At 38.9% G+C, this 16,804-nt stretch overlaps 1 protein-coding gene across 6 annotated transcripts in view; it reads right to left on the bottom strand.

The window, feature by feature from the left end:
• fam131ba (family with sequence similarity 131 member Ba) overlaps positions 1 to 15,967 on the bottom strand; it is a 33,120-nt gene extending 17,153 nt beyond the window's left edge. For all 6 annotated transcript variants that reach the window (XM_060864893.1, XM_060864898.1, XM_060864894.1 and 3 more), the window contains exon 1: positions 15,816 to 15,967. In XM_060864893.1, the coding sequence (XP_060720876.1) occupies positions 15,816 to 15,843 (28 nt within the window). In that variant the 5' untranslated portion in view covers positions 15,844 to 15,967. The remainder of the gene's footprint in view (positions 1 to 15,815) is intronic.
• Between the last annotated feature and the right edge of the window lie 837 nt (positions 15,968 to 16,804).

Genomic DNA, 16,804 nt, shown 5'->3' with positions numbered 1-16,804 from the left:
CTCAAAGCAGCTTTACAGAACATAAACATAGAAACAAAGGTTAATATAAAGAATAATATAAAGATTAATTGAATACAAAATTCAAGATTAATATTAGATATATTTAAATTTGTATGTATTTATCCCCTATGAGCAAGATGGGGACTGAAGAAATGGGGGACACCAAGGTGACTGCAGAAATGAAAAACTCCCTTGAATGGAAGGAAGAAACCTTGAGATTAACCAGACTCATTTGGGTGACACTGGAGGGTGTGATTATAAATATACAGTGTGGCATGTTGCATTAATGTAAAAGACCACATGGAGTTCATATCTCCTCTATAGTACTCTTTAGTATTTAAGACGATCGGAGCTGGTACAATTTCTGGATGCTTGGGGATGTGTAGAAAGAGAGAAGCAGTGGATAGGGATTTACATAGCTGCTGTTCCTAATATTTTGTTCATAATATTTGCAAGTCTGATGTAATAGTGCTCACTATTATGGGACGTATTATGTGTACGCCTGACTAAAGAGATGAGTTTTTAATCTACATTTAAACTGGGAAAGTGTGTCTGAGCCCCGAACACTATCAGGAAGACTATTCCAAAGTTTGTGAGCTAAATGAGAAAACGCTCTACCGCCTTTAGTAGACTTAGATATTCTGGGAACTACCAGGAGTCCTGAGTTTTGTGATCTCAGAGAGCGTGAAGGATTGTAACGTGTTAGAAGACTAGTTAGATACATGGGAGCTAAACCATTAAGAGCCTTGTACTGTACGTAAGTAGCAGCAGTTTGTAATCAATTCTAAACTTAACAGGTAGCCAGTGTAGAGATGATAAAATTGGGGATATATGATCATATTTTCTTGTCCTAGTGAGAACTCTGGCAGCTGCATTCTGGACTAACTGTAGCCTGTTTATTAAAGATGCAGGACAACCACCTAGTGATGCATTACAATAGTCCAGTCTAGAGGTCATGAATGCATGAACTAGCTTCTCAGCATCAGATACAGATGGGATGGTTCTCAGCTTGGCAATATTTCTAAGGTGGAAGAAGGCTGTTTTTGTAGTATGGGCGATGTGATTTTTAAAAGACAGGTTGCTGTCTAATATAACACCCAGGTCTTTCACTGTCATGCTACCAGTAACTGTACATCCCCCTAAATGGAACTTGAATCGTGAGAGCTTGTGTGTACTGGTTTTTGGACCGGTAAGTAGTATTTCTGTCTTAACAACAGAAAATTACAGCCCATCGAATCTTTTCTCTCTTTAACCCACTAACCCTAGGTAATTTGGACAATTTAGTTATTTTATCTGGTTTTGATGAGATATATGTGTATTTATATGTATTTATATGTATTTATATGATATATATGTGTATGTGATGATGATACTGTGTATCATCAGCATAACAGTGGAAACTAATCCCATGTCTTCTAATGATGTTCCCTAATGGAAGCATGTATATCGAGAAAAGCAGAGGTCCTAGAACTGATCCTTGAGGGACCCCATCATTAACTGGCAATAAATTGGAGGTTTATTATTTATCATTAATACCATTATCTGTCAGGATATCGTCTAAAATGTGATGCTGATGCTATCAAATAAATATTTAAAACCATAGATGATCAAATAATTTTCTATAGATTGAAACCTTAAATTAATTTAAAAACACGTGATCAAGTACAGTGCCAAAATCCAGCCTGGTAGGAAAAACAACTCTTTGGAAATTCACTCATCCCATGTTCATTTGATTGCCTTCTGGAAAAAAAAAGAGTTTTATCTCATAGGAGACGTGTAAATACATTACCCCAGACAGCATCTGGTGAAGGTCTGATTCTGATCTGGAAATTGTGTGTCTCACTCCGTCCTAGCAAACGTTTTATTCCTCATGACCTTCGTTACTTTACAATCTCAATAGCATTAACCCAACCTTAAACACTTAACACCACCTTATTATCCTTTGCGGGATATTTTTTAACCTATATGAATTTGTCTCATTGTAAAAGATGAGGTGACATCACAAGCGGTTTTAAGCATTATTTCTGTTATTGGTTCAATGGAGTAAGGTTTAAAATGACAAGATTAGTTTGGTGGATCTTATCAGAGAGATGGAGTCTGCACAGCAGCATTCGTTGTACCTCCTTTAAAGTACATCCTTTGAAGTATGAGAGAATCCACTCACACTTGAAGCACATTGATAAAGTATTAGAGAACATCAGGTTCATTCCAGGTCAAAACTTAACATGTTATTCCAAATGCTAGTTGAGACTAAAGCGATGGTGACTCTGAAATATATATATATATATATATATATATATATATATATATATATATATATATATATATATATATATATATATATATATATATGTCAGTGTTCAACATTTATATAAAATATATATAAAAATATATATAACATGAAATGTAAAAGTCTTAATCTTTCCAAGAAAGAAACAGAATTCCGGATGAAGTCATCATGGAAGATAAGGAAAAGAAAGATAAGGACAGTGCTTGGAAGAGTGGTTTGGGGTTTACAATAAACCTCATCTCAGCATTCATCCAGTCTAAAGAATTGCCTTTGTCTTTATTTTAGTTTAATTTGCTTGTTTGACTCAGCTAATCTGGTCGACATGGTAATTGGAGTCAGAAAGATTCATTTTCGGAAGATCATCTTTTATCTTTTATTATTATTTTTACCACAGAATATAAAGATGAGCATGCTGTGTAAAGAAGAGCGAAGAAGTCTGACCAAAACAGACCAGATACCAAACATTCTCCAGAGACATAGAAACCTTTTTTAGTTGCTAATTTAATCCATGGCTCTTTATTTCTGATTCTCACATCTGAAATGCTCATAACAAAACCTCAGACTTTCTCTTTTATTTTTTTTTTTACATTAGCATGTAATGGTTGGTGTGTACTTTTTTCTGATATTTGTGAAAAGAAACCATTAATAAACAATTTAGTGTCTGTACTGCCATCTAGTTCTAACATTGTGAAATACAGTGTTTATTTTCGCTTTTTGCGTAGCCAGTGTCACACAAACCTATTCTCACATTTGTCACCATTTTCAATTTGTTTCTCAAGTTGGTCCTCTTTCCCAAGAGCCATAATTCTCCATACACATCGAGGTTTCGAGCACTGCACATAACCTTGAATCTCAAAGGGAATTAATTTTATTCTCTCTCTCTCTCTCTCTCTCTCTCTCTTTTTTTTTTTTTACCTGGAAATAAAGGATGCAGGGAAAGTTAAGATCTGGGCATATGTTGCATCGTTGAGATTCAAACTCGTCTTGTGACGATTTTGTCATGAAGGAGCAAGGAAGATGTTTCCCAACAGAACACCCAAACTCCTAAAGCAAAGCTACAGTACAGCAAATGTAACTAAAACAGCTAGATGCACAATGTCCAATGGTATCTGGACACCTGACCATCACACCCATATGGGCTTTTCAACCAAACTCTTATCATAAACTTTGAAACAGACAACTGCACAATCATTTTCCCTTCACTGGAACTGAGAGACTTGAACCCTGTTCCATCATGACAACGTTCCTGTACACAAAACACAGAGCTCCATGAAGACATGGTGTGTGAAGGTTGGAGTGAAGAACTCGAGTGTCCAGCACTGAGCCCTGACTCTGACTCAACACCACTGAACACCTTTGTGATGAACTGGAACACAGACTGAACCCCAGACCTCCTCACTCTTACATCATCAGTGTCTGATCTCACTGATGATCTTGTAGCTGAATGAACACAAATCCCCACAGACACAATCCAATCTCAGAAGAGAAGAGTGGAGTGAAGGAGGGAATAAATGTGGAATAAGATGTTCAGGAAGCAGGTATGGGTAAGATGGTCAGGTGTCCATACATTTGAAAAAAAAGTTCTATATAATTCATGCCTTGGGAGTTATCCATCCATCCATCCATCCATCCATCTTCTACCGCTTATCCGGGGCCGGTTGAGTTGTCAAGAATGTAACTGTAAAACAAGAACTTCACTAGAGATGCTTGGTTTGTCCATCTGATCGATGGGTACTGATGTGGACACAAAGCAGTGTAGCTTATACTACAGAGAAAGCAAGAGGTTTCAGAGAGAAGTTATTTCTCGCTTCACCCTTCATGTCTTACATTTCTGCACACATATACACGGTGTCAGAAGTGGACTAAAATGCTCAAGGGCTTGGGCACGTAGATCCACTTGTTTTTGATGAGCATATCACTGACAACTGGCAGAAACCCAAAAAAGACTGGCACATCTACTACTGTGCCGGGTTACGACGAGACTGCAGCTTCTGTAGCACTGAAGACCATGACATGCCAGCAGGTCACAGACATGAGCATGAGAGACTCGGCAGCTACAGCAAAAGAGCTTCCCTACAATCTGTCGCTTCTGAGAGAAGAGCTCAATGTTCAGGACTGGCAAATATGCAGAGTTATACTCATGATCCTTAACTGCTGCATCTATTTATTTTAGTAGCAAGAGAATATTAGCTTAAGAGAATGCCCATGATGTTCCTCACACCCTCAGGAGTGACACTGCAAGTCAATTTGCGTGTAATGACTCTGCAGATTGTGCAACATGTATGAAGAGTACAACAAGACGATAGGTTTGTTTGTCTGACTGACAGGTAATAACGTGGATATAGGATAGCGGGGAAGCAGGGAAAAAAACTGTTGCACTTTTTTGCTGCCCTTTATTTCTAAATAGACGCAAAATCTCTCTCTTCTTTCTTCTTCTGATTCATTGTAAAAAAACTAAATGACATAAAATGTTAAAGGTTAGGTTGTGGTTTATTTAATAGAATAGAAAGACGAACGTGTGTGTGTGTGTGTGTGTGTGTGTGTGTGTGTGTGTGTGTGTGTGATGTGTGAGTGCGTGCGTGTGTGTGTGTTAATTGCTAGGCTCTTTGTCTGTAAGTACAGTGGCGCCTCTGAGCATTGGGGCCATTTCTACAATCAGTCTTTCTTACCCTGGAGAGAGAGAGAGAGAGAGAGAGAGAGAGAGAGAGAGAGAGAGAGAGAGAGAGAGAGAGAGTGGAGATAAAAAAGACAGTAAACATTGGAAAATTCTGCTGGGTAAAAGAACAAATGATTTAAATGGTTACAGCTATGGAGGGGGAAATTAGTTTTTGAAAAATTGGTTCATTCTTTGTTTTTTTAGTAACCGATTTATCCTAGTCAGTGTAGCAGGGATCCATAAAGCAGAACTACAATGCAACCTGTGATCTGTTGCAAGGAAGCACACAGTCACACACATTCACAAACTCATTCACACTTAGTTGCCATATCTGCGAGAGGGAGATAAAATAGCTTCATCAAAATGACAGTGTTCACAGAAGAAGAAGTCCGCACAGGGTGTTGATTCATTTTACATCTGCATAGAAGGACATTACACATCTGTTTCTATACATGAAACAGATTTTTAGAGATCGTCCCTTTGACTGTGTGATACAGAAAAACCTCACGATAGCACTGAGAAAAAAAAAATTATACAGAAATACAATCATCTCAACACATCAGTAGAACCACTCCATAGCGTATTCAGGCTCATACAGCATTCTGGCAGAGTACAGGATACCAACCTACTGCTGTCCAGCCTTCAGGAACAAACTGAGAACAGATAGCGTGACCTAGAATGTGTAGGTGCCATATGTGGTAGAGGAGAGGATGATGACACTCTCAAAGAAAGACCAAGAGGCTATTTTACTTCCAGTGCAGACTCAAGAGGTCAACAGGTTGAGGGACAAAAGAGATATTAGAATGACCTCTAATAATACAAACAGAGTGCTGGACATAAAATAGAAATGATGTACTATAATGGATGTAGGAATCCCTATGGAGTCACCATGTATGAACATGTACTGAATTTCTTTTCCCTGATTTTCTCTCAACTTGAATCTTGGCTAATCGTACCTACCAGTCAGGCCTATCCTATCAAGTAACAAAGCCTATCCTATCAAGTATCCTATCAATGCTCCTCCAGCTGCACCTTTCCTTAACCGCTGCTTACTGTATACTGCATCACAGGGTGGAGTAACACCTGGATGAAAGCACCATCAGATTGACTAGTGCTGCTGTGGTTAATAGGAAAGAGCATTCAAACCATCCTCTCATCCACAAAGCACATTCAGTTTTGCTCTCTTTGATTTTGGATGGCTCTGCCATTGTGGGGATTCAGATGTGGGATCTCCAGATGTTAGAACAAACATGTGGACATTGAGAACATGCACAGAAACTCCACGCAGTGGCTCAAGATCGCCAGCTGGCTTGCTGAACCGCTGTGCTACTCCAGTAGCCTCCTTCCTTGCTTGTATTACTTGTGATACAGTCAGGACAGATTTTACAGATAAAGATGATAACATAGATCACAATATTCAAATACAGAGACTTTTTTCCTGGTTTTATCTGGCTGATGGGAATTTGCTGATCCCTTAGACCAGGGATGTCTTATCCAGAAAGTGCTGGTGTGGTTACAGGTTTCATTCTAACCAAGCAGAAGCCACACCTGAGTCTACTGAAAGCCGAGATCAGCCGATTAAACAGAATCAGGTGTGGATTTTGCTTGATTGGAATGAAAACCTGAACCTGCCCGACCTATGGCGGAAAAGATTGGAGACCTGTGCGTAGACTCTGATCTAGTGCTAGTACTTTTTTCCCAAATTATGCTACTACTGATGGTATTAGCTTCCAATTATAAGCTGAGGGAACAGTTTATACGCTTTGGAAAAAACAATGTGTAGAAGATCTCAGATACTGGCAAATATAACTTGAAGTACGATTCAAGTTCAGGAAAAACCCACCATGAAACTCATAAACTATGTTTATATAAAATAATTGTGGTGTGCTTAGCAATGCTGGTAATTTGTACAAGTACTAATACCGGCTAATTGAGAGTACTGGTCCGGAACGGTTGGTACAGTGTTTTCTTTTCTCCCATGAGAAGGTAGCTGTTGTGTGCAATACTGACATACAGCAACTCTGCTCTGGGCAGTTAGTGCATAATAGGAGAAAAAAATGAAATGACCTTTACTGTTATTTTTATGAAGGGTGCCAATAATTACAGGGACAAAGGCTATGATAATAAAAGGCTATATACATCCCTATGTAGGAGATTTGTCCAAAAGTTCTGATTCTGAAATGGACAGTTAGCTACACTGCATGAGCTGCTGCTGATCATCATGCTCTCATCAGTAATATCATAAAGTTCAACGAGACACTCACTGTCCACTTTATTAGGAACACCTGCACATTCATGCAGTTTTAATCAGCAGAATGATGTGACAGAAGAACAACGCTTAAAATCATGCAGATACAGGTCACAAGCTGTTGAAAATGTGTGGTATCTGTGACATTAATCGTGCCAATGGGTGTTGGTGCCAGATGGGATGGTTTGAATATTTTAGAATATTCTGACATTATAGTTGACACAGAATCATGTGGAAAAAAAAAACATCCCGTGAGCCAAAGGTCTGCAGAGTGAAACACCATGTTGATGCCATTAAACCTTAGGTGAGCAGAAACACATCTCAGCATGCACAAAACATCGACCTTGAGGCATAGCCCAGCCACGTCATCCAAAATCGATGTTTTGTGCATGCTAAGATTCTCATTAACGTTTCCACCCAGAGAACTGTTATTCACTCAATGTTTTATTTGGTTTTTAACACCTAGAGACTGTTGTGTGTGAAAACCCAAGGAGATCAGCAGTTTATGAAATACTCACACCAGCCCATCTGGTACCAACCATGCTGAGATCAGACTTTTGTTTCATTCTGCGAACATCAAGTGAATCTCTCTATATGATTATTCTGCATTGGCGCCGTGTTCCTATAAAGTAAAATGTGCAGTGAGTTTTGACATCACTACCTGATTTTGGAAAATAAAATGGGACACAGTTCGTAATGTTCTTTCATTTAATGGTGATGGTACTCCTAAGTGTTGTTCCCTTGTGAAGAGCTGGAACATGCCACACAGTGAAGTGAGACTGCACTGCCTCCCAGGTTTGTTAACTTTTTCTCATCTAATCACCAGTGGAAACCATGGAAACAATAGCAGTTGGTAATCTAAAGCACACTAGACGAGGTTGAGACCTGTAGGAGATTAAATGGGGGAATTTGCTTTGTATTTCATTCAACGGAGGCAATGACTTGAGTCCTGTTGGATGTTGTGTGACAACACACCCTATGCCGTTTTCCGAGGTGTCAACTTCAACTGTGAATGGTAATAAATTATCAAATCAGTGTAGCATCCTTTAACTTCTTGAGATGTTTTTAATTACTTTTTTAAATTAAATTCAAATTTTCCTTTAAGGAAGGAAGTGAAGATAGCCACCATGGATCTGAAGCGCTGTATGAATCTCTAATAGAAGCTGACAAACATTAAAAGCTACTCCTATATCTTAGATGTTAAGGTTTAGACCATGATGATACCACTTCAAGCTAGGGCTGGTTCATTTTAACAGCTTCAGAATCGACCTGAGGAATGTGTTTGGTGAAAATCTAAAATTGATTTCTTTAAAAGAAAAAATTGACTCTGGGAGATTTACAGTTCCCTGAGCCGGAAATGAAACTTAAATGAAATATAAATCGTTCCAGAAATCCATTATGAAGTGTCTAATATTTAGCATTTCTAGCTCTATTTCATACTCCAGTACAGTAGTGTAACCTAAATCCAATGCTTTTCTTTAAATATTCCTCCAAAGCTAATAAACACTTCAACAATGTTTGATATGAAATCTGATGTCTCACACTTCCTCTTTGAGTTGTATAACAAAAAAGGGAGATGCAGTCTGAGGCACATGGTGTATAAAAGTCCCCAAGATTCTGCTGATTCCATAACTGAGATCTAAACTTCAAATGGCATCAATATTAGCAGCATGAGCTTCATGGAATGGGTTTCCATGGCAGATCAGCAGCATGCCAGCCTTACATCACCAAGTACAATGCCAAACACTGAATGTAGTGGTGTTAAACACACCATCACTGGATCACTGAGCTGTGGAAACGTGTTCTGTGGAGTGACACATCACACTTCTGTTTGGCAGTCTGAAGGGCAACAACTTGGTCCTGGGATGCCAGAAAAATGTTACCTGCCTGACTGCATTGTTATGCTCCTAATTATGTGGGAACAGTTTAGGGAAGCCCCTTTTCTATTCCAGGATGAATGTGCCTTGGGGCACAAAAACAAGGTCCACAAAGACATGGTTGGATGAGTTTGGTGTGGAAGAAGTATACTGGCCCACAAAAAAGCCCTGATCTAAATCCCATGAAACACCTTTGGTACAGTATGAACCGGAACAGAGATCGTGGTGCCTGACCTTACAAATGCTCTACAGAATAAATGGAAAAAAAAGTTCTACAAAAACACTCCAAAATTTTGTGGAACATTTGTGGCCCAGAATAGTGGAAGCTGTTATAGCTGCAAAAAAGGGACCAACTCCATTTTGATGTCTATGTATTTAATTATATGATGTTATTACAGTCTCTGTCAGGTTCTCCTATACTCCTGTCTATATATACGTGGCACACATTTATTTTTATTTATTTTACTTTATTTTAATTTGTCACTGTGAATTTAAATGCTTGATAAAAAACGGAGCTGAATGAGGTCCATGCAATCTGTTTTCTGTAATAGAACTATAACCATATTTAGACCTCAGTAGTGAATTCAGGGCTGCAGGCTAAGTTCTTTCTTCTCAACAGAGAAAAAGCCTTTAGCGCAGGTTACTGTATGTGGAGTCTCAGAGGTAACCAGGACATTTTTGATGTATTCCCCAATAACCAAGGACACACAGGGTGTGCCTCGCTACAAGGGAAGGGAGTGTTTAGGCTAAAAAACACCTATAAAAGACTAAATATATTGTGTGTTGTGTTACACAGGGTTTAATATGATGCAGCAGTGAGGATATAAAACTGCTTGTTAAAATGGATCTGTATGAGATCGATGCAATGTGTTACATGATGCTACATGTGATGCTCCACACAACACATCTGGTGAAAATCTGGTGCAATAAATTTTATTGTTAAACCAAACAAAATTTTATAGCAGGGTTTGTTCTACGTGAGCTGATAGACTGGGTTAGAACTATAAACTAGGTTGTGCATATGTGCTGTATATGATCAAGGAAAGCAGTTAGCAAGACTTGTATCGATACATCAACACAACACAGTGAAAATACACTTCTTTAGATATTGTGTCACATAAGAATAAAATGCTACTGTACAATTTCACTTTTACACACTCTCATATATATATATATATATATATATATATATATATATATATATATATATATATATATATATATATATGTGTATATATATGTGTGTGTGTGTGTGTGTGTGTGTGTGTGTGTGTGTGTGATTTTGTCATTTCAGTGTGTATGTATGTAACTCTTATGATGGTTTAGGATGATAAACCTGATCAGACCATCAGTGCAGCCTCTTACTGTCTTCTTTTGAGGGGGGCATGCTATATCAGAGATGTTCAATTCCACTATGGTAATATGGGATCGGGTTCTTGCAGAATAAGAGCACTAGCAAAATGTGTAAAATGGTAAATTTCAGTTACTATTGAATAAAGCATCAGTAAACATAGTTCTGAAGTTCTTTGATGGTGTGAAGCCTTCTGTGGATTTAGTGGCATGGCTTGGGCATGCATGGCTACTCCTGGAATGGGTTCATTAATCTCACGAATCACAAAAAATGATTTTTTTAACAGTCAGTGGGTCACTGGCTTAATACTATTTAAATGTTTAAAAATCTGTTGTTTATTTAAACTGGGTGGTCTGCCAATACTTTTAGAAGGGACTGTGAATGTAATGCTGCAATGTGGATAGGATATTGACCAGACCGTTGTGTAGCATCACTAGTACTTATAGTGAGCCATCTTCCAGTTATCACTCTGACAATACTGAAAAACCTTTAACTCCTCTTACTTGCTCAGCGGATGCAGGTACTAGAGGCAAGAGCTAATGCTACTTGACCATAACCATATTTAGACCTCAGTAGTCAATGCACGGCTGCAGGCTACAACCTTTCTTCTCAGCTCAGTGAATTTTTTTGAGGAAAAGGACAACTCAGGAGTAAGTGCTATGACACAATTCCGTGTGTAGTGCAGGGACAAATCAGGTGCATTAGATTTGCTAAAGACATCAGCCAGGACATGATAAACAGGGGGGATATAAACCTGCGGACTGCTGCACCAGCAGAAGATAAGCTCTACTATAGCCTAAAATGAATATAAATATATATTCAGGTTTACATCTGAGTCTTAAGTTGCTACATAAAACTTACAGCTAACCCCTATTAAGTGCAATGTTGGCTAGAAAGTAAAATAATTCTGTTTCACTGATTCTGTTCTTTACACTTAAATGCATTCAAGTTTCTTTCTATTTTCTGTTTCCGTGTGGATCGTTACGGACTATGATTACTGGACGTTTTCTGTAATGAAACAATTTCTGTAATGAAACACATGAACAGGAGAGATTATAAGACAGCACGCTCTTTGGCAAGGTTGTATACGCCAATAAATAGTTTTTGATATTTTATAATGCACTACACTGTTATTCAGCTTGTTAAAATGTAGATTCATTGATTATTTGTCATATGGTTCATTACTAAAATCCTCTTTTGTTTATTGCACCACAACAATGCAGAGGAACAAAATGGGAATACTAGTATAAAAGACTGCAGACAAAATGAGTCACTACATAAAAGATTCTTTGTAATTTGGGTTATAATATAACTAACCTGGAGTAAATATTTTCACTGAATGAAGTGGACATCATGGACACCATGGACATAATGGACTATTCCTTTATGCAATTATCACAAGTGATGCAGATATTTCTTAAAGAGCTGCTGTCCAGAACCTTAGCAACAAAATTAAGAACACAGGGAACCAATAAGATGCTTGGCCACAAGTGGCAGGTTGAGCTCCAGGTGAAAAGCATAGGGACAGGTTATTTTCCATCTTCTACCAGAAATGTGGTGCAAATGCCAACATGCAGGGTTACATTGTTTGTGTAGATGACTTCCAATCCGCTGAAAAGTGTCTGGCACCACAGCAGATAGTATTGCCACTGCACAGCACCTGAAGCCCTGGTTCAATCTTTACCTGGGGGTCATTCTCCTCTGATCTCTCTAAGGTGTTTCACAGTTACTGAATTTCATATGTTCTCTCCTTTATCCATTTGGGTTCTCCAGATTTCTTCCGACTCCCAAAAACGTGCTGTTAGATGAACCAACCATGGGTGTGAATGAGTGTGTGAATGTGTCTGGCATATTGGCCAGTAATGGATTCATGCCTTGGCTGATTATTCACCCAGGAGAGGTTCCAGATTCATTGTGACCCCGATCGCTCTGCTTTACCAATTATTGTGTTCTCCCAAATTTCATTTGATTCCTCGTCGAGCACTGAACATGAGAACAGAAAGGAACTTGGGTATTGGACATGGAGAAAAGGAACAAAATAAAAGTTGTCAGTGGGCAATGAGAGCTTAAGGTGCAGAAGGACATAATCTCATGCAAGTCACAACAACAACAACAGCTAGCCTCCTGCTCTGAGACAGGGTGTTTGAAAAACTCACTTAAACTGTGGGCAGAACTTTTGCTCTCTAAAAATAGCCATGACCCCTGAAATAGATTTTCCAGCGATCAGAGACAATATATTGTTTTCACCTTGGGCATAAATGGAGGGGGGAGTAATCAAAACTGCCATCGCATGAAAAAGCTCTCGCATTCTCCAGGAGATCCATCATATATCATAGATCATACTTCAGGGCAGGGTTTTAAAGAGAAAAGCTTCTGAAGAAATGGATTGAGCTGAGGATTGGTGGCATGAAAAGCTTAAGCACGCTCCTTAGTGGCAGAGGAGATGTGCTGTAGTAGTATGGCGTGATCACAAACTTCAAGTGGTATTCCTTGCTCTGACAATGAGCTTCTCAAATCCTGTACTTATGCCTAATTCATGCTGCAAAGCAAAGTCAGCCCCATGGCCATATGTTTTACTTTTTGTACTGCATTAAATTAGATGGGAATTAGATGGAAATCAAGTTATTTGTAAGAAAAAAATACATTATAATGTAGTATTTGAAATATTCTGCCACTGACTTCCAGTATGTTTTATACTGGTTTGGTCTATGCTCCATCTTCCTCGTCCACATTGCTCAGTCCTTCCCGCCCACCTTCCTCTCCTCTGACTCACACTTTGCAGTCTCCTTTACTCTGTCTGTTAGTCTCTCTCTATTTTCCTCCCTCTCAACTGTCTTATCTCATTTTATGTTGGATCGTCCAGACAACACAAGCATGGTTATCAATCAGAGTATTGACCAGTCAGTTGAGACCATGTTAGTCACTGTGTAGACTGGATCACAGAATCAAAACATTATTTACACAACTGTGATTTTAACCTAGAAGCTAATGTGCATATGGCAAAAAAAAAGAAATTGAATTTATTAATGCTTGGCAGAATGGTAGCTTGGTAAAGCATGCAGATACAGGCCAAGTGCTTCAGTTAATGTTCACATCTAACACAAGAAAGAGAAAAAATGAGGTCTAACATGGCATGGATGTTGGTAACAGATCTAAATATTTTAGCTGATATCCTGGGACTTTACAATGAATGCAGTAAAAAAACAAAAAGCATTGAGTGGGCAACAGTTATATGGGCGGAAACACCTTGTTGATAATACAGACCAGAGGAAAATGACCACCAGCTGCGAAACCTGCCATGAAGCATCCGTGACCCACCACCATGAGAAAAAGGTTTTGTTTTTAGTCAGATTCCACATCACCAGTTACAGGCATGGCATTTTAAGAAAAGGCTTGTCTCTTGCAATGATTTATAAAAAAAAAAAAAACACACACATCCACAGCATTTCTTATTTTAGTTTCTAATTTTAAGCGAAACACTGAAGCATAGCCAAACTGAATAATCAAGCTTCATTACCGCTCATTCATTATGAGTATCCAGGTCTTAGACTTGCCAATCCACCTACTTTACATTCAAGCATCAGTGACCTACAGGTGCCATGTACAAAAATGTCAAAAGGTCAGTTTCAGTTCTATTCAGTAAAAGTGTCCATAAAACTGTGTTACGGTGCAATGGATTTCACACATATTTATTCACCGAAGTGATTCCACACTGTAATTGTTAACCACATGACTTTAAATCAATCTCATACCTTCGGATAAAAAATTGGGCAATATGGAATACAGCAATGCACAAAAACTTCCCAACAAATATTCTGCATATTGTAACTGATGCTTTAGCGGCTTTGTACACTTTATGATAGTAACCTGAGCAATTCAAGTATTATCATTTCTGTACATTTTACTGAAAGTAAACTTCCTGGCCAACATAACACAAGTACTATGTCTGTAAATTTAAGGATTAAAGACTGATTAGGATTACGCTGAGTTTAATACATGAGTGATTTGTAATTATCTCATAACACTAGACAGTCATTAGTTCACAACAGGAATGATGAACAGCTACAGCAAAATGTTAGCGTTGAACATTTGGTTGATTTGATTCCAAAGCAGTCTCGATGTCAGTTACAGTCTACTGCATATATTTGTAGAAGATGATTTCTTGCAACAGACCAGACATTGGTCTATTGTATTATAAGCACTTGACCCATATTCTAGGCATCAAATCTCCTCTCTTCTTCTTCTCTCACTATAAACCAGATACTAATTATAGCTCATCATGCTAAATATGAGAGCCATGCTTCTCCTCACAAACAGTAAACCTATTTACTGAGGAGCAGAGCTGAATGGGCAGCTACCCTTTCGCACAACTAAGCGGTTCATTCATGATGCTTTTCTATAACATAAAAAAATAAAAAAGCTGATGTACTTTGGCTAAAAGGAACAATAGACAAATCAGGCTAATCTTCTGCTCTACTTTGCTACTTCTTTGCTGTAGGGTGTCAAGTATACACTGGCCCCTATTTTTCTGAGACAAAAACAGCACTTTGTCTTTAAGCCAACCCTTTAACGCTGACTCAATGACAATCAAAGGTCAAATATGGCGCCAATTGTTTCATTCCGTCTCAGGCAGTGGCCCAGGTTTGATGTAATAGGTTTAACTCTTTGATTAGCAGCTGTGAATTTCCCTAAAGAACGAGCAGCACTAAATAGTAATGATTTATGCTAAGCACTGCCATTAAATCCTGTTCACAAATTAGCTCTACTCAGTGCAAGTGCTATGAGATAAAATGCAGGCTGGATGGCATTTTCACACACACACACACACACACACACACACACACACACACACACACACACACACACACACACACACACACTGCAGATCTCTAAATAAACTTGGCAACATTTAGTGAACCTTCAAACTCACACATGCATGTTTGTTTCCCTCTCTTTCATGTCTTCTCTCACTCCTCCTTCCTAATTCCTCCTTGTCTGTCATTGCCATTTTCACTTATCATCCAGATCACAATGCCCTGATAAGGATGATCTGTCATCTATTTTTCTGTCTTCCTTCTTGCTTCTATTGCTGACTGTATAACACCATCCCACCCCTATCTCTGTCCCCGATTCATGTGTGGCTCTTCACCCTTGTCTGATTGCTGCCTTCACCACCTTTCAGTTCATCCATTCAGTTCTCCTGGCATCCTTTCAGGAAAATTAGAAATCATAGTCTATCCTTGAAGACAAACAGCCTTTAACCAGAGGGTTTCCATAGTAACACTCACACTTTCCCTGGTTGGGGGGTGTGTATGTGTTAGCATTGTCCACTCCATCACCCCGGTCCCCTATTAACCTAATAAAAATGTAATGAAAACAGCAGAGCATCTTACTGATAGTGCGGGAGCCAATACAGCCCATGGTGTCTTAGTGAGGGCCGGCAAGTGACTGAGAAAGAGGTGCCTTTTCAGCAGACATCGCTCTCTTTCTTCTCCCGGTGTCTCTGTTGTCCTCTTCTCTGTGTCCCCCCTCTCTCTCTCTCTCTCTCTCTTTCTGTATCTCTCCCCGCAAGGCTGCCTGCGATTGTGTGCTTCTCTCACTCTCCCCGTCATCCATGTCTCCTCCCTCCCAGCACGCCCACTCTGTCTCACCCCTCCCCATCACCACCACCATCACCACCACCACTACCTCTTTCCCACACACACTTACAGCACACATGTTCAATGGTAAGCTGTGAAATTTGAGTCAATAATGTAACAAAGTGCATTTTTCCTGCTAGATGACACAGTAAGAATGAAATTTTTGAACATTTTATTATTCTCACCAAATACCTCCTCACCACTATCTTTACTGCATTATTAAGCTGCTTCTTCTTAGTATAGGTAGACAATTTAAAGGAATTTGAAGACGACGTATTTAAGGCTGGTTGATAATGCAGCACGTAATAGTTGTTTACACCCCTCCATTTTGCTGCTCCTACTTTCTATTTTTATTTTGCACCATCACATTCTGCAGACTATGGGCAACAACTGTCACTCTTCCTCAGTTATGTCTTCACACAGTAGGGGTGGGCTCTGTAACCTTGAACGCACCCAGCCATGTGCACACAGCATACAGATCTGACTACTTCAGTCTGTGATTACACTTTTTAACAGCTCTGAAAAAAATCAGAGGTCGGAGTATTAGGGACCTAAATGTTAATATACTGGATAAAGGTGAGAGAAGGAATAAGATGATGGGGAGAAAAAGGAATTAAATACGTATTAAGAAAACAGATTAGATTCTACTACATTACATTTTTATACATCTATACTACTTGTGCTCCAGTGTTTTCAGCTATGCAGTAACAAAGCCCCAAATACATATTTTACTTATTTAAATA

This window comes from Tachysurus vachellii, chromosome 3, assembly GCF_030014155.1.
Source record: "Tachysurus vachellii isolate PV-2020 chromosome 3, HZAU_Pvac_v1, whole genome shotgun sequence".
NCBI classification, from domain to species: domain Eukaryota; kingdom Metazoa; phylum Chordata; class Actinopteri; order Siluriformes; family Bagridae; genus Tachysurus; species Tachysurus vachellii.
The sequence above is the reverse complement of the archived record's forward strand: the minus strand, read 5'-3'. Positions and strand labels throughout refer to the sequence as shown.